This window comes from Danio aesculapii, chromosome 21 (assembly GCF_903798145.1).
Source record: "Danio aesculapii chromosome 21, fDanAes4.1, whole genome shotgun sequence".
Taxonomy (NCBI): Eukaryota; Metazoa; Chordata; class Actinopteri; order Cypriniformes; family Danionidae; genus Danio; species Danio aesculapii.
Genome location: NC_079455.1, coordinates 7,494,010 through 7,515,888, shown reverse-complemented (window position 1 = coordinate 7,515,888; position 21,879 = coordinate 7,494,010). Strand labels below are relative to the sequence as shown.

The 21,879-nt window shown below is 34.0% G+C and overlaps 1 protein-coding gene across 1 annotated transcript in view; it reads right to left on the bottom strand.

The window, feature by feature from the left end:
- The window catches only part of rars1 (arginyl-tRNA synthetase 1), a 51,585-nt gene extending 32,722 nt beyond the window's left edge, over positions 1-18,863 (bottom strand). Inside the window, exons 1-9 of the mRNA XM_056446102.1 lie at positions 18,719-18,863; positions 17,419-17,556; positions 12,145-12,333; positions 11,863-11,971; positions 11,683-11,783; positions 11,467-11,588; positions 8,202-8,322; positions 6,471-6,600; positions 2,177-2,281 (exon numbers count right to left, since the gene is read on the bottom strand). Coding sequence (XP_056302077.1) covers positions 2,177-2,281; positions 6,471-6,600; positions 8,202-8,322; positions 11,467-11,588; positions 11,683-11,783; positions 11,863-11,971; positions 12,145-12,333; positions 17,419-17,556; positions 18,719-18,763 — 1,060 coding nt within the window. The 5' untranslated portion in view covers positions 18,764-18,863. The remainder of the gene's footprint in view (positions 1-2,176; positions 2,282-6,470; positions 6,601-8,201; positions 8,323-11,466; positions 11,589-11,682; positions 11,784-11,862; positions 11,972-12,144; positions 12,334-17,418; positions 17,557-18,718) is intronic.
- Between the last annotated feature and the right edge of the window lie 3,016 nt (positions 18,864-21,879).

Below are 21,879 nucleotides of genomic sequence, written 5' to 3'. Positions count from 1 at the left end.
TCTTACATTGGAAATAACGAACTTGCCCGTGGAAAAGACCCGATATGTGAACGGCCCGCTGCTATAGTTAATCCAGTGTGCGTGCGTATTAGCCATGGTGTAGCTATAAACTCTGAACTTTAAACTAGCGCACAGGTGGCATAACTTTGTTTAGTTGAGTAGTTTTGTTCCGTGCAACAGAAACACTGCATTGAGAAGCCTTTAAGCTTAAGTATCCAAATGTTTTCGGCTGCTTGTGCCACTCACTCGCTTAATGTCAGGTGACTCACACTCTGCACAGCCTTCAACTGCAGCTCATGCTGTATTAAACAGACGCACATTTCTTCATAACTATAGCGGCCGTTTTTCGACTAAACTTAATTTATTTTGTCACACTTAACAAGCGGCTGGTTATTGAATGCAATAGTTCTGATTTACTATTAAACTGTAGCTTTTAATATTATAGTAAATGTCAAAAAGAAATTTACTAATGCTCATATTACAGCATTAGAAAAAAAAAATGCAATGAACTCCCCTCAATGTAGAATCACCATCTCACAAGTGCCAGTTTGTCTGAATAACAAAATATTTTTAAAATAGTTCACCAAAAACATGACAATAATTTAAATAAAAAATAAAATTATATATATATATATATATATATATATATATATATATATATATATATATATATATATATATATATATATATGAATACTGAATAAGTTGAAGTCAGAATTATTAGCCCCTCTCTTTATTTTTTCCCCAATTTCTGTTTAACAGAGAGATTTTTTCAACACATTTCTAGACATTACAATTTTAATAACTCATTTCTCGATTTATTTTATCTTTGCCATGATGACAGTGAATAATATTTTACTAGATATTTTTCAAGACACTTCTAAACAGTTTAAAGTGACATTTAAAGTCTTAACTAGGTTAACCAGGTTAACTAGGCAGGTTAGGGTAATTAGTTATTGTATAACTATGGTTTGTTCTGTAGACAATCAGAAAATATTTAGCTTAAAGGGGCTAAGAATTTTGACCTTAAAATCTTTTTTAAAAAAATTAAAAACTGCTTTTATTCTAGTATAAAATGGATAAGACTTTCTCCAGAAAAAAAAATATTATCAGACATACTGTGAAAATTTCCTTGCTCTGTTAAACATCATTTGGGAAATAATTCGGACTAATAATTCTGACTTCAACTGTGTTATTATTATTTTTTGTTTGTTTGTTTGTTTGTTTGTTTGTTAATTAACGAAAAAAGCTAAACTAACAGGTTCTGAAAAAAAGACTACAAATGTTAACAATTTAGAGTTTAAGTTCTATTTAGGACCACACAGAATCTGCTGACATTTTTTGCTATTTCTGCAGAGAATTTTGATAAAAAACTATGTTGAATGATTTTAGGAGTGTCATAGCTAAAAACTCAATATATGAAATAAAAAAATAATACTTTAACTATTATTTGATGTTTACAGTGCAAATCCAATTTGATCCACTTATTTGGTGAACAAAGCAAGTCTCATATAATATATCTACAAAAAGACAAACTGTACAAACTGTATTGTAAATAAATCATATGAGCATTTTAATATTTCTGTTATAATATCACAATAATATTAGAAAAATTAATTCAAAAACTCAAATGTACACACATTTACATAAGTAAATACATAAACTAAATGATGGGCTTTAAATCTTCGGATTTCTGTCCACACAGATTCCATGTGGGCCCAGTTCTATTGTATGTCTTGAGATTTAGGTGGATTTTTACTTTTAATTACATTTCAGACAAAGTAATCAGAAAAGTAATTTAAATACAATTATAAGTAACTAAATTACTTAGAGTAAGTTACTTTTCAGATAAAGTAATTAGAAAAGTTATTTAAATACAAATGTTAATGATGCATTTAGTAATTAATTATTTTGCTTAAGTAACTTACCTAACACTGATAAGGTGTTACAAAGTTGTTCTTGGGGCTTCGTATGATTACAGTTACTGTTGATGACTTTTAATGTCTCAGGTCAAAATCGTAACCTGTGTTCCAAAGTTGAGTGAAGCTTTCGGGAGTTTACATCAACATTTGAGTGACAAATTATCAACATAATCTTCATCTTTGGGTGAACTAATACAACCTTTTCTAATTACTTTAAGAAAAACAGAAAAAAGTTTCAAATATAACTACTGTACCTTTTTCCTCAAACTCTTTGACCACCGCCGTCATCATGTCCTGGTAGTAGGACTCTCCTCGCTCTTTTATGCTGATATCCAGGCAGTTGTAGACTTTTTGAAACTCTGCAAATCAGCAAAGTGGACAGAAGCGGAAGGGACAAGATGGTTTAATTACAGCAGTCACACCACAGGGAAATCAAACGTAGCACTCACCTGATTTAGCAAAGCCCGATTGGATGGCATCAGCAGAAAAAAATAAAAAATAAACACTAATTGACCTTCATTAGATAAGCCTCAGTGGAGGAGCGAGGGCTTGATTAAGGGGTAAAGTTAGATGCTGTCATATCACAGTCTAGAGTTGCTGTCGCAGGAAACAGAAGTGTTGTAAAGTAGGCCATCTCTGTCAACTGGTTTGTCCTCTGCATGAAATATAAAAATTACAGCCCTGGGTAGAGTTGCAACAGTGGTTTGTAAGTTCTTGCTTAAGCTGGAAACTAAAGTCCACACTTGAGTAGGGTTGTCAAAAGTATTGAGTTTGGTACCAATCGGTACTGAAATTTAAAAAAATGTCAATTTCCCACTAAAATTTGAGTGCTGTTAACAATGTTCTTAAACACCACTGATTGGTCATTGTGTTCATGTGCAAAACAGAAATGACTGTGATTGGCTGTGAAGGTCATTAGTTCATTAGTCATTTCTGTTGAGTGCTGTTTAACAATGTGATCAACAGCGCTCAAATGTTAGTGAGAATTTTTTTTTAAATTTCAGTACCGATTGGTACTAAACACGATACTTTTGAAAACTAGTAACTACTAGATAGTTTGTAGCTACATTTGTTCTTACCTATTTTGTCATTTGTTCGTAATTAGCTGTTCGTAAGCGTTCTGTAAAGTACTGCATAGTCATTGGAATGAGCTAATACCCAATAATAAGCCTTTAAATCGTTAAACTGCTTTAAAATTCGGCATTAATATATTTTGCTCCAAAAAAAAAAAAAAAAATACAATGTATCGTGAACGAAAATTAAACAACAAATTCAATTTTTATAGTAGGCTACATTACATTACAGCCAGTCACTATAAGACGACACATACTAGGGCCATCTGATATTGGAAAAATCTGACATTATATAATTTGGTAATTTACGATATTTTGTTTTTCTGCAATATATGTTGCAATATGAATATAATTTCAGCAGATCATTTGAATAGCTCTATTTAAAAATGTTTAAATCGGATCGACCGGGATCTGCATAAAATATAATAAATGACTAGCTTACATTAAACGTTGTGAGTTCAAAATCAGCAAACAGCAGCAGTAGAATATAGCCTATGTTGTGGTTTTCAGTGAATGCGAGTAACATACCATTTGTGTACTGAGAAGTGAAAGTTTACCTGTTCTTCTGATTTCTACCTCGGTTTCAAATAGAAATATTTGTTGTGTATTTATGAATAATTTTATATTATTCATAATTTTTATATTTCAACCAATAATTCTTGTCAGCATGTTTGTCTTAATTTCATAATGCCAATATGGTAGGAGTACAACACTAGTTTTGCTTTTGGTTTATTTTTATTTAGAGAAGTTTTACGGTTCAAAAACAAACTTAGTTTTTCATTTAATGTTTTAAATGACAAAATTAAAGATTATTAAACTCAATTTGTGGCTTTTGCCACATATTAACATATAATTTTATACATAATACACTGATTTATGGATTTATATAAAGTTTTTTTTCCGATGAATTGAAAAGCTAATCATTCAACTAATCGGTTAAAAATATAGAATTTATAGAATTAAATCAAAATGAGAAATAAAGCATATAAAAGATGTATTATCATTAGTTCTCTATCATTAGGTTTAACACTAGTAAATCTTAAGGCCAAATCTGGTCAGATATATTTTATGTGGCAAATGAGAGCATATGATTCACGTCAAATGTGAATTTAAGTATTTGTGCAAGTAGATTACATTAAAGGTCAATGCAGATTAATAATTAATACCTTTATTTCCTCCTTTAATTCAATACTTCTTCAACAGATGCAGGGCAGCCTCAGTATTTATGTTTTGATTTATTATTCGATTTTCTGGAGTCTGCTCTTATTTTACGCCGCTACTGTGATGGCTATATACTGACCTCTACTGTACTTAAAAAGCATTACTTTTAAGACTTTCAAGCCTGTTTTTACAAGCATATGCCTATGCCAGAAGTGATGTCATTTGTGGTGCTTGTGCCAGTGCACAAAAGGTTTGGTCTTCCGTAGCTAAGAAAATTGAGTGGAGGCCGCCTGAGCAAAAAGTTTTTTTATGCTCAGTTAGTAGTAGAGTACCTTGAGAATAAAACTTAATAATATTAATTAAAAAAATGTCCATTACTAATCTAAAAATTATACAATTTTTTATTATTTTATATTACATTTTGTTTCTATTTTTTCTATTTTTGTTTCTAGTAAATGCTGAATTATAATTAAATAATAGAATGTCAATTTAAATTAATCAATCTAAATATAGAACCTAAAAGCAGGGTTTAGGCTAAACCAGAATTAGGCCATAGTACAGTTTGAACATAATTGCATTTTTGTAAATGTGCCCTTGAAACCATTACAGGTATTCATATTGAGACAAAAATCACTGATATATTTTAAGATCAGTCAGCGCAAGTGTCTTTCTGATGAAACAGCTCAGACTTGCATTTTCATCTGAGACTGGGTTTAAGCCTTGTCTGTGAAACCCAGGGGAAAATTTGGAGGTTCTAAAAATAAAGAAAAATTGTTTTTATGAAAGACAAATTAATTTAGTCTCTATTTTGATGTAAACAAAATGACCAGTTGCCTAAAATATACAGTAGGACATAATTTGGTGCTTAGGCAATAGATTGTTTTTGTTTATTATTGCTGTGATATTCCATTTACCTGGTTGTCTTACCCTTAAACAAAATAATAAAAAGAAAAAAATTGCAATATATATATATATATATATATATATATATATATATATATATATATATATATATAATATATATATATATATATATATATATATATATATTATATTTTCAGTAAAACCAAAATTGAAGCAAATAATGCTTTATGTAGATAATAATTTCTCTTTTTACTGAGGCAAGAATTCACTGAGATTCCACCATAATTTCCAACCACAGAGGGTTCAGTGATTGGCTACTAGGAGGTGGGGCTTTCTTCCTTATGCTGTGTTCACACCTGATGTGGAACACGCGGATAAATCACACTATTGGTGCATAAATAGAAGCGTGAACACTTCAGTGTACTTGCTTCATTCGCGCAATTTCGCCTCATTCACGACACGCCATTCGCGCGTATCACGCCACAGGATGTCTATTCGCATCTTTGCATTGACTTAACATGTAAATCACTCGCGCTTGATGCTTTTTCCGCGTCTGGTGTGAACGTTGCAATAGAGTGTCCATAACAACCATTGCAATTTTCCCCATTCAAGATCATTCAACTGACACATCTTGTGTATTCTATAGTTTTGGTATTACTGACTGATTTTGGTACTTTTGGTTGGTTGGTTAATTGGCAGAATGTTTGGTGGGTTGGCAGATTTGTTGGTTGGGATGGCAGATTGGTTGGTTAGGGTTGCAGTTTGGTTGGTTGGGGTGGCAGATTGGTTGGTTGGGTGTCATCTTGGTTGGCTGGGTGGCAGATTGGGTGGCAAGTTGGTTGGTTGGGTGGGTGGCAGGATTGTTGATTGGTTGGCAGATGGGTTGGTTGGCAGATTGGATGGTGGGGTGGCAGATTGTTTGGTGGGGTGGCAGATTGATTGGCAGGTTGGTTGGTCAGGTGGCAGATTGGTTGGTCGGGTGGCAGATTGGTTGGTCGGATGACAGATAGGTTGGTCGGATGACAGATTGGTTGGTGGGGTGGCTGTTTGGTTGGCGGCGTGACAGATTGGTTGGCGGGCTGATTAGTTGCCAGATTGACTGTTTTGTTGGTTGGCAAACTGATTGATTGGCAGATTTATTGATTGACATATTGATTGACTGTGTAACTGATTCTTGTAATAGTGGGGTATGTAAAAGCACTTTGGTCAACTTGTGTTGTTTTTAAATGTGCTATATAAATGTATTTTTAGTTAAATTGTAATTGTTTGCATTTTTATAGCTTAGCTTGATTTCTCTAGCAGTTACCAATTCATTTTATGCTTAGTTACAGTCCATTAAACTACTTATTGCCAAATTACTTGACAAATTACTTATTGCTAGTTCAGCTTATATTCCTTTTCAAAATGTGATATAGTGAGAACGGAATGACTTTATATGTCTCACACGTACCTTTCCGGGAGACGTCACAAATGAGGTTCCAGCCTTTGATGAAGTCTGCCTCTTTGCTTTGGAGTTTAACCACACATTTGTAGGCCCTCTTCTTAAACTCCTCATCCTCATCAAACCTCTTCTTAGACTCCTGAAGGAGGCAAGAGGAAAAAAAGGAATTGAGCAGCTTTGAAAAGTAAAATAAATAATGCACATAGAAACACAGTTTCTGTCAAATTCCAGAAATCTAAAGTCTTGATATTACAAATGATCATAAAAAAAGCTTGAAATTAATTATTAACAACATGTTTGAGAAAATCCACGAATTGAAGTTAAATCAATCCAAACTACTAAAAACACGTTTTTTTTTCTTTTCACTATGGAACAGTAGTTTAGTAACCAAACGTTCTGTTAGGTAAGCAAAAAGGCTCTGCAAAACATAGAAAAACATAAAAAAAATCAGTTGATTTTAGCAGTTTCTGTTTATGTTTGTGGATTTTTACAACATTTTCTTGATAAAAAAAACAAGATATTTGAGTTGGGGGCGGGGGGGGGTGGGGGGAGCCGGGGGTCAGGGGTTGGGTTTGGGTTGGGGGCTGTATTTTTGCAGCAATTTGCAGCAATTTTTTTTCCACATTACTTTGTTGTTTTGTTGTAAAACTATACACAAATATTGCACGTCTTAAATTGTTAATTAAATTGTAGTGGTAGATAGACGGTACTTTTAGGGGAAATACTGGGCTGGAGGAATGGTAATGCTACTGGTAGGAAGCGATGGTAATGGTAGGGAGGGGTGTTAATGGTAGGGAAAACACTGGGCAGGAGGGATGGTACTGGTAGGGAGCGATGATAATGGTAGGAAGGGATGGTAATGATAGGGGAAACAGTGGGCAGGAGAGATGGTAATGGTAAGGATGTATGTTAATGGTAGGGAAAACATTGGGTGGGAGGGATGGTAACCTGGAGGGATGGTAATGGTAGGGAGGGATGTAATGGTAGGGGAAACACTTTGCAGGAGGGATGGTAAGGGTAGAGATGGGTGGTAATGATAGGAAAAACACTGGGCAAGAGGGATGGTACTGGTAGGGAGGGAGAGTAATGGAAGGGGAAACACTGGACAGGAGGGATAGTACTGGTAGGGATGGAGGGTAATGGTAGGGACGGATGGTAATGATAGAGGAAACAATGGGCAGGAGGGATGGTACTGGTAGGGAGCGATGGTAATGGTAGCAAGGGAGTGCAATGGTAGGGGAAACAGTGGGCAGCAGGGATAGTAATGTAGGGACAGATGGTTATGGTAGGGGAAACATTGAGCGGGAGGGGGAAACAGAGGTTTCAATGTGAATAAAGAAATACTCTCAGAACCAGAGCCGGAGTTCTGATGATTCGTGCTATCACCAGCAACTCAATCTGTCATGTTTCATCTTAAAAACAGGGGTAGCACATTTTGTCAGCTGCAAATGTCTTTTAGATGGAACTACCACCTCATATTTTCATTTTTAATTTGTTTTATATTTAATTTGTTTATTGTTTATTAGATTGGTAGTTAGTTCTAACTAATATTTGAAGCTGACAAGATGTACCCTTGTTTTTTTTAAGTGAAACATGACCAGTACCACGTTCTAAGGAGGTAGCACAGATCATTAGAAGCCAGCAAAGCAAGTTGTTTTAAATCATTCTAGCCTGCAAAAAAACAACGCTGTGCCACCATGTTTAGGTTAAACAATCGGTTCGAATTTAACAGATACTCACTTTGTAGAAAGCCTGAAGGTCACCAATAGGTGGAGACACACTGAGATAATTTGGGAACTTGTCTTGCAAATGAGCAATGAGCATCCCAAACTGTGTCCCCCAGTCTCCAACATGGTTCAACCTGACAGATAGAGGACGAAATGACAAAAGAGATGCACTTAAGCTCCAGTGAACACCCAGATTACCAGCCAAAAGACATGCAATAAAAGAATAGCATTTTTGCTTTACATTAACCACTTTGCTCTCTCTATGTTTGACTTTCTGGCAGACAAAAGAGGTTTCTAATCATGGAGAAATTGTTAATTGTATTTTTTACCTTTAATATAAATGAGTAAATCCCCTTTGAAAGTGTAGATTTTAATCGATTTCTCTGTGAATATAGACCATATATTTTGGTACATCCGAACGAAGTTGTTTTAACTATTTTTGATTAAAATAAGAGTTGTCACCCAACACTTTGTTTAATTGAAAAATAATAAATTTAAACTGAGGTGTTGCCAAAATGTTTTTACAAACTAAAAAAAAACTAAAGATACATTTTTATGGTTCTCTTGATTTGTCACCTTTATAGACACAATGATTAAAACACAAATGCTTTCGAAATCCAAATATTCTAAAGGTTTGTTAGTCTGCATTATTTATGGCAACTGGAGCAGGGAACACTTCCCAAAATACATTATTGGGATCCTGAGCAGCTACTGTGGCGATCATGGAGGAGCGGAGAGCATGAGACTGATTCCTAGTGACAGACGAGTCTTCGCATTGATCCTGAAGGGCCAGCCTGTATACCAGCTAGTACCCTCTCCCACCTGCAGCTTCCCCACGATGGATGTCTAGCGTTCTGCAGCCTCCTAGCCTAAAGCTCTGCACAAGACGTTTGGCCAGATGAGAAGTGGTCGTGCCCAACGGAGCCTGGTTTTTCTCTAGGTTTATTTTCTTCACTTTCGCCAATTGGTGGAGTTTGTTCCTCGCCGCTGTCGCCACTGGCTTGCATGGTTCGGGACATGTGGAGCTGCACATCGATAGATTTGCTCTTTAATGTTTGGACTTTCAGCAGTGAAAATTAAACCGTACTGAACTGAACTAAACTGAACTTAAACTCTGAAAACTGGACTGACACCGTTTCAATTTACTCTAATCTTCTATGTGAAGCTGCTTTGACAATCCACATTGTAAAAGCGGTATTAAAATTAAGATGAATTAAATTGAATTAAAATTTTATTTACAAACTGTACAAACTGTTATAATGTAATTTTAAATAATTTTTAGGATTAGTACAGATATCCATTAGCCTATGCATAATTAATTTTGTTTGTTAAGCGCAAAGACTTGTTTCAAAACTATTTCTAAATGCAGTTCCAATTTCAAGCAAACGAATAAATGAACAATAATAAAAAGTTATATCCAAATACACCCCATATGGTCTAAAACCTGACAGGTGGGCAAATCTAAGCTTGTTTTTAATAAAACAAATATAAATCTGCATATAATAAATAATACTGCTAATAATGATAACATTATACAAAAGCAAATTGTTATGAATAAACTGAAAAAGCCCCCCCGAGATGAAGGCATGAAAGTATGGTTTTTATATTTATGTAGGCTAGAAAATAATCATTTTTTAAACTATTTTAATAATTTAATTCTTTTTCATTTGCAAAGATATTTGCGTATTGCTGTACATCCTGTGTGTATTAAGCAATGTGTAAGCGAGCCTTACAACTAACGCGCTCTGCGCTGGACAATAGACAAGCTTTGATCTGGTCTATTGAACAGTGTATTTAAGTTCCTCAAAATAGCAACGCGCCAGCAATGTGCCTCAAAACACGGTCTTTTTTAGATCAGAACACCAATGGGCGCACATGGGCGCAATGCATTTGCTATTTAAACAGCATGGCGCAAAACGTCAAAACGACTCCTACACCGAGCTGAAGCTAGCAAACAACAATTGCTACGCACCTTTCGCCGGGTGTATGATAGGGTCCTAATGCCCCATTCACACGAGGTGTCAGCTTCAATGCTTCCCATACACTTTGAATGGGTGACATCAGGCGTTGCTGAACTGCATTGTGGACGGAAGCGCAAGCCAATCAGATTGCTGTATGCAAATACACCTGCTCAGGCAGTGGCCTATTGCTGACAGTTTTATTGGCTGCCGCTGCTATGATGATCGCGTCAGCCCCAACTTCAGACACGCCCTGTCAAGCGTTGACACTGAAGCCCCGTGTGAATGAGGCTTAAGGATTTCTTCCTAATGGTCCAGTTGGGCAAGCGGAAAAGATTGTTACTTGCCCAAACAAAAAAAAAAACTTAACAAGTTGTCAATGTGTCAGCAAGTTGTTCATACACATTTTTATTCCAACATGGCTTTTTTTCTTTAAATGAACAAGCTTTAAAACATACATATATTAAATTTATATATGCAGTCAACTCATTATCTGCATTATATGTTTTTACAGTGATTTTTTTACAGTTAATCCATCTTCAAGACAGGACTTTGAAATTTGTACAAAATGTATACTAAAGTGAAAGAAACAAAAGTTCATGAATACCTATTCATGTACAGTGGAGGTGAATGAGGTGGCAGAGAAGCTGACTTAAACCTGCTCTGAGAAATGCTGTTGCTGTCAATCATTGTTTACTTCACTAAGTCAGTTTAATGGTAAGAGGATTGATCGAATAGGTCTACCGATAGAAGGCTTATGAAGAAATGTCAAGCTCCCTTGTAAAACTATTTTGCAGTATTTTCAAAATACAAAATACAGTATTTTATTTTGATACATTTGTGGCTGCTGAATTTTGATACCTGTAAAATTGAGGTATTTTGTATTTTATTTTAAAATACATATCAATGTATTTTTGCCCATCCCTGGATCTAGGAAAATTAAGTTTAAATTAATTTAAAATGGTTTAAAAAAAACAAGCCACAAGACCATTTTTCAGAAATTATATGCCTTTTAATAACCTAAATCTTTGTTTTTGAAATTTAGGATATTTTAAGACCCTGTGGACACCTTGAAGGCAACAAAACCACTAATCGAGGGTGTTTGATGTCATTTGCAAGGCCACACAGGACACAATGTCAAAATTGCTAATTTTTTTGGAAGTGAACATTTTTAGAAACATTTAGGATTATGCAAGTTCATAAGTCTGCATAATATGTAATACTTTTCTAAAGTTTTTTCAATATTTTATTGAAATAATCTTACATAATGTACATTTAATAAAAGCCCACAGTTGAGCTTCACATCTTATCGAAACTAACCTTAGCACTTCATAACCCAGAAATTCAAAGAGTCGACACATGCTGTCTCCTATAATGGTGGACCGCAGGTGACCGACGTGCATCTCTTTGGCAATATTAGGTGAAGAGAAGTCCACAATGACCTGGAAAAAAAATAAAGATCATAAAAGAAAAAGAACACACGACTTAACAGTTTATAGCCCCATGTTGCAATACAAGCAAAAGTGAAATTTGTACCTTCTTTTTCTTCTGAAGAGGTGGAGGCTGGACTCCATTGACAAGCACATTTGAGAGAAGCTTAGAGACAAAGTTTCGCTTGAGATGAACGTTGATAAAGCCTACAATTCAATATACAATTCGTTAGTACAACAAATCTTTAAAAGGAGGGGAAAATATTATAGTGTTCTGAAACTATACCTGGCCCAGCGATTTCAGTTTTCTCAATTAAGTCATTGTTGGGAATGTTTTGGACGATCTTCTCTGCGATCTCTCTGGGGCTGACTTTCAGGCCTTTGGCTTTCATCATCTTAAAAGACAAATTTAATACTTAAATACTTAATAATAAAAGTTGGCAAAATAAAACATAGTGACATGCTTTATTGAATTTTCTTCTATATAAAGTCTGGAGAGACATAAAAAGAAAGTTCCACAGTTCTATTAACTCAAAAATGAAAACAAGACAGTTTAAATGAAGCTAACCTGAGACATGGCCATGGCACTGTTGCACTGATAGTCACCAAACTTAGCCTGCTGACTGGGGGTGACTGCAAGTGGTGGGTTCTCTAGGTCAGGGTAGGCGGAACCAATGGCCTCCCCAAAGATCTGCTGCAAAAGCTGGTTGATGTTCAACATCGTCTTTCCGTTGTGGTTAATCTCCTCCTGCAAACTCTGAGAAAATAAGGCAGAAATATAAAGGTAATGACTAAACTGTAGATATTTTTGTAGATGCAGTTAAAGTCATATTTATTAGCCCTCCTGAATGATTAGCCCCCCTGTATATTTTTCCCCAATTTCTGTTTAACAGAATGAAGATTTTTTTTTTCAACACATTTCTAAACATAATAGTTTTAATAACTCATTTCTAATAACTGATTTCCTTTACATATGCCATGATGACAGTACATAATATTTTTACTAGATATTTTTCAAGATAGAAGTGCAATTTAAAGGCTTAACTAGGTTAATTAGGTTAACTAGGCAAGTTGGGTTAATGAGGCAAGTCATTGTATAATGATAGTTTGTTCCGTAGACTATCGAAACAAATATATTACTTAGGGGGCTAACAATATTGAAATTTTAATAATATTTAAAAGTTTTAAAAAACAAAACTGCTTTTATTTGAGCCGAAATAAAACAAATAGAAAGACTTTCTCCAGAAGACACAATATTATAGGAAATACTGTGAAAAAAAAAATCTTTGCTCTGTTAAACAAAATTTGGGAAATATAAAAAAATAAATAAATAAATAAATTCACAGAAGGGCTAATAATTTTGACTTCAACTGTACAGTATATACTTTTTGTGAATTTGTTACAAGTTTTAACTAATTAATAATTTGTCATTATCACAATAACAGTATATACAATTTTCATATCGCAGAGAAGTGCAATATATTAAGTTAATTTTATGTGCCAAGCATTTGTGTGCTGCATGCATAGGTTGTTTATCCAAATCTGACCAATCAGGGGTGCGTTTCCCAAACAACGACGTAACTCGTAGCTGAACTATTATAGTATGCATCGTTTAAAATAGCAATGTAGCAACGAGTGTTTCCCAAAACCCGTAGTTTCTCTGTTACAGATCCATAGTTTGAACCACGTTAGTGGTAAAACGCCCATAATGATGCTCTAAACAGGGTGGAGTAATAACTTCTTTAGAGAAGAACCCCCATAATTTCTTTGTTTTACACGCACAAAAAAATATATAATGTTAGTTTTGGTAAAAACATGCACTCGTTTTCCATATTAATTGAAATATATGTAAATGGCACATATAGAGCCAATGTTTCCTTTACAAATATTATTGAATATATTACATATTCTATTCTAAAAAATAAAATCAATTACAAAAGCTAAAATGTATTCTAATCTCATATATCTCATATATTAAATAAATAAATAATGAGGTGAAGACATGAAATTTCATATTTATTATTTATTAGTAAAAAAAAAGCTACCTACTTTAATAATAATATAAATAATAATTATGATGATGATTATTATTATTATTAGTAATAAGTAGGATATTGGGTTTTTTTTTTATTTTTTATTAAAAGCCTACTTTTACAATTTGACATGCAAAGCACTGCAGAAATATTCTAACCAACAGGTCAATGTAACATACAGTAGGCTTCATTTCTTAATAAATAACCTACTATAAAATAAAAGCATTAACTAATGCTATGTTTTTTTGTTTTCATAAGCTTTGGAGCAATGACAGTAAAAAATATACTAGCTTTGGAGACGTAACAAATTGCGCTCTGCTGTGTTCAAAATGACATCAATGTTTTCAAAGTGCACTGTGAAGGGAGCGCAATTGTAAACATGAAGATCACTAAAACTGAACAATAATGACTTTAATGCTTTTTTTAAATTCCAAGTTTAAATGTTAGAATGTTCTAAACGAATAGGGCATAGGGAGGATAACTGGGAATAGAACACAGCCAGGAATCATGTTTCTAACTACAGCTCCACAGGTGTAGTTGTAAGTGCACAAGTTTGCGAGGCAGTTTGTGAATGTTCGTTGGAACGATGGATTTAGGAAACGTCAAATCAATGAACTATGTTTGTAATGACAGAACTTGCGACCTTAGTTGGCTGTTGATGGTTTTCGGAAATGCACCCCAGATGGGGCCTTTACTATGTTCATCTGTGACAATACATGCCTTGATATTTTTGAGCAAACATTTGGGCTCATTCACTCACCAACGGACAATAACTTCTGGAAATTAAAGTTAGTGAATATAAAGATGAAAGCACAAAGTGCTGTTAAAGACAGACAGTTACCAGTTGTCACAAATGACTTGAAAGTATTTCTGAGTCTTCGCAGTCTAGTAGGGTTGTCACAATACCATAAATTCATGTTACGATACTTTATCAGTTAAAGTATCGTAATACCAAGTAATATTGCGCTACTGTAATTCATACCTTAAATCTATGAAATAATAAAGATAGTCAGAAATAATATTTTAAAATGTTATAATAGGCCTACTTGAATTTATAATGCCCTTATTATTGAAAAAATAATTATTTGCACATCACTTCACCTAAAATGTATTCGTTCCTTTGTTTATTTGGAAGATAACTGACCAACAAAAAACACATTAAAATAAAAATACAAATTATACCGAACGAATTAAGTTACCAAAAAAAAAAGTTTCCAGCTTTTGTAGGTTTATCGTCTGTTGTTTAGTTTTTTTTTTCCAGTCTTATCAGGTAAGAATAAAAGGAAATTCAAAATTTCACTTGGTGAGTCACTCTTATTAAAAGATTGTTGCGGTTGTTGCAGCTACTAAACCATATCAACAGGAACATAAATTCACTGATTCAGATTCAAACTAAAGTGTCAGAAAACGTGCAATAGGCTACCATAAAAGGTGTGAATTCTACACAGGCTCCACATGCTATTAAAATAAAAGAGCATTTTAGTGACTTTTCCACAAGCAACATTATGTATTGTAGATAGACGGTTATGACGATACTAATGTTTACAAACTACAGTGGCATCGCCGGTATTTTGGAGCCATGATATCACAATACCTGTAAACCATGGAACGGTACAGTCTACTCAGAACAGCTCCAATAGATTCTGTTAAGTGAACCCAGAGCTTAAATTAAATACTAATACTCAGAGATAAGAGGAAAATGACAACATCCTATAAGAATCAGAATTTCAGAATTTTGTGGTATTTTTATCATAATCTTTTTTATTATAATCAGCTAAGAAAAATATCTATTTCCTGCTTATTTTAGCATAATCACTAAATATATAAATGATTTTAAATAGCTGATAAAGTAGCATTTTTTTCAGGTTAGTTATAACATAAGAGGCTCTATTTTAACGATCTAGGTGCAAAGTCTAAAGCGCAAGGTGCAAAAGCATTAAGTGTGTGTCTGAATCCTGTTTTGCTATTTTAAGGACGGAAAATGTGGCGCATGGTCTAACAGGGAACGGCTTATTCTCTTAATGAGAATAAGCATCTCATCTCCCATTCCCTTTAAAGGGGGTCACACACCAGAAGTGCCGTGTAGCGCCACGCAGCGCCATACATTTCATAATTCTAAACCGGTTTCTATCAGGGTACACACACTGGCGCCGCAAGTCGCAGCGCCCAGCCATGACTCTATGACTTTATTTTTCTGCCGCGCCACAGAGCTCCATCTGAATAGTATCATTTAAAATAGCATGCGAATGTGCGCGTCTGAACGCTTCACTAGCGAGAAAACAGTTAAACAGAGCATCTGCAGTGCGAGAATGAGAGAATGAGCCTCCTCCATTCAGCCTTTACTTTCTTTTTATCTCGTTCGTGGATAAGAAAACGTGTTGTACGCACAAACATTGATTTGCCTACACTTTGTTTGTTAAGTGCAAAGATTTGTTTCAAAACTATTTCTATAAATTCTGTTCTAACTTCCAGCAAACGAATAAATGAACAATAATAACAATTGTGGTCAAACAAAGATATATCCAAATACACAATACAGCAAATTCTCATGAATAAACTAAAAAGAGCCCCCCGAGATGAAGGCAGTGGTTTTTATATTTATGTGGAAAAATAACATTTAAAAAAAATATTTGATTCCTTTAAAGGGCACCTAGATTAGCCCTTTTTTCAGATTTAATATAAGTGTTTTGTGTCTCCAAAATGTTTCTGTAAAGTTTCAGCTCAAAACACCCATCAGATTTTTTATTATACCTTTTATTAAATTCCTATTTATACATTTTTTCATTGGGTGGCGGTAGCTGTAGCAACATCGTTGTGTGCCATTCAGCAACTGTGAGACAACGTTCTTACTACATGTATTAATGCTTTTTTCCTGCCAGTTTATCAATACTGCCTAGAATACAGGGTAAGCACTAATAATGTTCCAGTATTGCCTAATATTAAATATTCTTCATTACTTTTTCTTTTTTAATTTAACAACTGCATGTGTAAGCTTTGAACTGTGAAAAATGTCACACAAATGAATATAATCAAACGTTTTTATTATATATCTCACAACATTTAACACATACAGTGCACATCTTTTTGTAAGCAAACAGTACAAAATAGAGTTTAGATTATATTAAATGATTAACTATATATAATTAAACTCAAAGGGTAGGCTAAATTAAAGTGTCAATTGAGAAGGTAAACAAACAAGGGAGGTAAACAGGAAAGCATTTAAGATATAAATCTGGATGGAGAATACAGCAGACCGGGGAAAGCAGTCGAAGACCAGGTTTAGTTGTTGGAATGGAGAAAAGCAGTCAGAAAAAGAAACAAATCCAACAGAGAATCCAGTTCAGAGATGGATCCACTGCCTAAGTCAAAATAGGCAGTGAAAAAGAGAAAGCAGATCAGAGCTTGACACAACTGAACTACACAAGTGACCACTGATGTCTTATTTAGCAAGAAGAAATAAAGCATGTCACCTCGGTTGTTGTTGAATAAGATGCCGAACGATCTGTTGAAATTTAAACTGATTCATTGATGTCGAGTAAATGTTGAACCGTGGTCGTCCATGCCGCCTAAGCACAACCTAAAGCAACGGCAATTTAAATGCCAACATTATGACACTGTTGTGACAACCTTCAGCAACAACGTAGATTCTCAACCTTTTTACAAGGTTGATACAACGTTGAAGGAAGGTCGTTACGTTGAGGCAACGTTGTGTGTTTGTTAGGTTTGCCCCTCAGATTTAGCCCATCCAATCGCACATGCACACCTGGAGCAGTGGGAACATCACAAGAAAAAAAGCACATCACACTCACTTTTTTAAGAATGTTGAGGCGGTATTTCAGACGGGAATTCTCCTCCCGCAACTCATCCAGTTGTGAAGATGTGAAGTTTAAATCCTGTGGATCTCTCAATCTCTCGATTTCATCCTGGAGCAACTTGATTTCTCTTTCCTGTATGGGGGGATTGAATGGCAGAAAAGCTCAAACAGCTCAAGAACAAAGACCAAACACACCTCAGTTATAAAGAAGCTTCAAAGTCCAACCTATTTATGGCATCAACTAATCACAGTCATATTGTTTATTACCCTGCACAGTTCTGTTACTTTCACTTTGACTAAAAATGTAACAGGGTTCATACACATTCTTACTACTAAAATTCCATGACTTTTCAATGACTTTACCAAAACTTTAAGGTAAATATTCATGATCTTGTTTCAGGTTTCATGTAATGTTTACATACACGTGGTAAATAAAAAAATGCACATTCAAATTTATTACAGCATATTAAAAACTATGTGACAATCGATTTATTGTTTATATTTAAGTTTATAAGTTTATATTTATATTTGTAAAATAGTTTTCATAAAGTATCTTGCTGTCTGTGTGAAAAATGTATAATGTTGGCTTGTGTTTTAGTACAAATTACCCTTTAGCACCCACAGTATCTTACCTCTGCAGTTAGACGTTTCTGGACACGACACTCAAAATGCATCTTGAATTATGGTGAAAGCGAGTGAAAGAGAGGTGAAGCTAACATTGCTTTAGATTTTTTTAAAGTTATTGCTTTTTTACCCATTTTATTTTTCTGATGTTTACCCATCAAATATAGTGTCATGTATAAGTCAAGTTTATCTCAAATATATTCACGTTCACAGAAAATTGATAAACAAATTTTCATGACTTTTCCAAAACAATTTGGGTTTGCGTTTTCCAGGACCGTATGAACCCTGGTGTGATTACTTTATTATCTATAGGCTTTCTATAAAGGTGAATTCTTTGAGTTATTATCTTTTAGGCATCAACTGTAAACATCATTTTCATCATGCATTATTGTACAGTATTTTAACGATAGCTCTCTACATTATGAAGTTTTTATACGTATAAGGCACTCTAATAATTTACTATTCACAATTAAAAGAAACAACTAATCTCAAACACAACGTTACAGAGCTGAATGTGCAATATGTAGTATGGAGACGAATGAGATGACGACTGTCAGACCTTTATGAGCGTTTCAGTCTATTACGTCAGAGCACGAGAAACACATGGATAAACGAACACAACTTTTAAACTAAACTACTGTTTAAATATGTTAATGAAGAAAAAAGCTGACCTGTCGCTGAAGTCGTGACGCGTATTCGGTAACGGGGTCCCCCATCTTTTCGGAAATCCTGCAGAGCAGCTACAAATGATAAAACTAGACAGAATACTTCTCCAAAACGTGAAGAACTGCTTTGGCCGGCTTCACTACGTCACTTCCGCTTTCAAGCGAATGAACAAATGCTTCTGAAAGAATCAATTGCACCGGTTCCAAAAAAACCTGATCTGAACAAATCACGGTTCAACAGTACTATTCCGGAAGTAAAACACATATTGTGGGAGTTTAAATGTTATTGAATTGCTAACTTACTGCTGTTGTTAATTTATGACCCATAATTTTGTTGAAGCCATCATTTTCTATAATTTATATGCCTATTTAGTATTAGTAAATGTTTTAAAAGCAGGAACACCGGAGAGAAACTACATAGCACGTGACTGTGCAGATGCATATTTCCTCTCATTAAAATAAATTCAATAAACTGTTTTGTGCATTTGTCTTTTTGTCCGATTATTTTATTATTTTTATTATTATTATTATTAATGTTAATATGTTTACTTGTCATTCACCTCAGAGCAAGGCGGTTTGGTTGGTTAATCTACAGTAAATATACATTTCTACTGATAAAATTGTAAAAATTTTCAACAAATTTTACACTCCAAATAAAAGTTAAAATAATTAAATTTTACAGGGTTTCTGCAGGTTTCATCAAGTTAAATTTAAGACTTTTTAAGACCATTATGAATAAATTTCAGACTTATGAATGGCTAAACATTTGATTAAGATTAGATTATTTCTAATGGCCCGGTTGAGCCAATGGAATTTTATTTACTTATTTATTTTTTTCTTGCCACGAAAAAAAAAATTAAATGTAATGATTTCCTAGCGACAAATACTTTAATGTGTCAAAATAAAGAAAACTCTAGTTGTAGTTATATACACTATATTTTCAACATATATTATAACAGCTTGTCATCGAGTGATAAGCACAGCTGTTCGGCAAAATTAATGTTAAAGTGAGCAGCGTTCATTGACATGTCCTTTTGCGATAGCACCCTCTCAATGGATATTGGATAAGACGAAATGGCCAAGCATCCAGCCTGAAATAAAAAGCTATCTTATTGAAACTCCAAGTGATTTTACAAAAGATAAGTTAAAGGCCTTTGAATGCCAACAATTTTGTTCTGTGTGGTCATGTGCAAGAAATAATGTTCCATGATTACCAGATTCAAAACTATGTAGTGCTTAAAACCGGGGTTCTGCCTAGCCAAAAACATAGAAAGAAGACGGAACTGTACAAGGCCTGGGTAATCTTCAACAAGCAAAACAACTGCATTCTGACAGCAAACTGCACCTGTATGGCAGGGTATGTTAACTTACATTTTTACATTTCATTCTAAACATTCAGTGTCCACAGTTTAATTAACCATATTTAACTGTTTTTGCTGAAATCATAAAATGAGAACTGTAGAGTCGACCATTTTTAATTAGGTCCTCACTCCATTCAGCTCTTAATATGGCTGTTAGCTAAAGACATCTGCCGTTGGCATTAAAAGTAGTGTGGTGTACGGTAAAATTTAGGTTTTCTATTTTTTGACTTTCGATTTTGGCATCCTACCGCACAACACAACATGCTTATTATTGCAACTGTTCTTTTTTTACGTAGGTTGGTAATTTCCCTATATATACAGTTGAAGTCAGACTGATTAGCCACCCTTTGAATTTTTTTTTCTTTTTTAAATATTTGCCATATGTTTAAAAGAGCAAGGAAATATCACAGTAGGTCTGATAATGTTTTTTCTTCTAGAGAAGGTCTTATTCGTTTTATTTCGGCTAGAATAAAAGCAGTTTTTAATATTTTAAAAAACATTTTAAGGTCAAAATTATTAGCCCCTTTTAAGCAATTTTTTTTGAATGTCTACAAAACAAACCATCGTTATACAATAACTTGCCTAATTACCCTAACCTGCCTAGTTAACCTAATTAACCTAGTTAAGCTTTTAAATGTCACTTTAAGCTGTATAGAAGTGTCTTGAAAAATATCTAGTCAAATAATATTTACTTTTATCATGGCAAAGATAAAATAAATCAGTTATTAGAAATGAGTTATTAAAACTATTATGTTTAGAAATTTGTTGAAAAAAAATCTTCTCTCTGTTAAACAGAAATTGGGGAAAAAATCAACAGGGTGGGGCTAATTATTCAGGGGGGCTACATATGTGGTAATGCAGTGGTGCAGAGGTCTGTTGGTGTTTCTGTGTGGAGTTTGCATGTTCTCCCCACGTTCGCGTGGGTTTCCTCCGGGTGTTCCGGTTTCAACCACAGTCCAAAGACATGTGGTACTGGTAAACAAATATATATATATATATATATATATATATATATATATATATATATATATATATATATATATATATATATATATATATGTTGCCTTTTGGTCCAAACTGTTTGAGTGTACCTTCTTTTCAACCTAATGTATTTCTGTTATAAAACCTAAAGATTTACCCCCTTATTTCTATAAAAAGTTTTAGTATAAATGGAATATAATTAAAGGAAAAAAATGCTCTGTTATTATGATGAGGAACTGAGTATTTGTTTTTAGCTTTCTTTCTCTGATTTTATTAAGATGGATTGTTGGTAATTGGATGGATGTCAGCCTGATCAGGTAGCTTTACTTGGGCAGAGGAAAATTGACCTATTTCAAATAATTTAACACACACAACACACAATACTTCAGTAAATTTAAGACTTTTTAAGGCCTTAAGTGTTTTGAAATTTAAGACATTTTAAGAGTTTTTAGGACCCCGCAGACAACCTGTTTTAAAATATTGTGGAGACATTGCAGAAGAGGATTTTTAAAAGACTCTCACCACAACGCTCTTGTGCATTTCTGAATTTGATTCATTGTATAAAATAGTAATTGATCATTAAAAGTTGGTTATAAAACTATAAAGTTAAAAACTTTTAGTTTTTCTGCAAAAAAACTTGCATGTTTTGATTCTTTGATTTCCGTAACTATGAGAAGTCTTACATCTGTTTTTAAGACTTTTTATGTTGAAATATTTTATAGATCCCCGGTCCCCAAGCATACTGGTTTATATAACATGTGTAACAATCATACAAAACTTAGTCAGTGATGCAGCACATACATTAAAAAAAACACTACAGGGGGA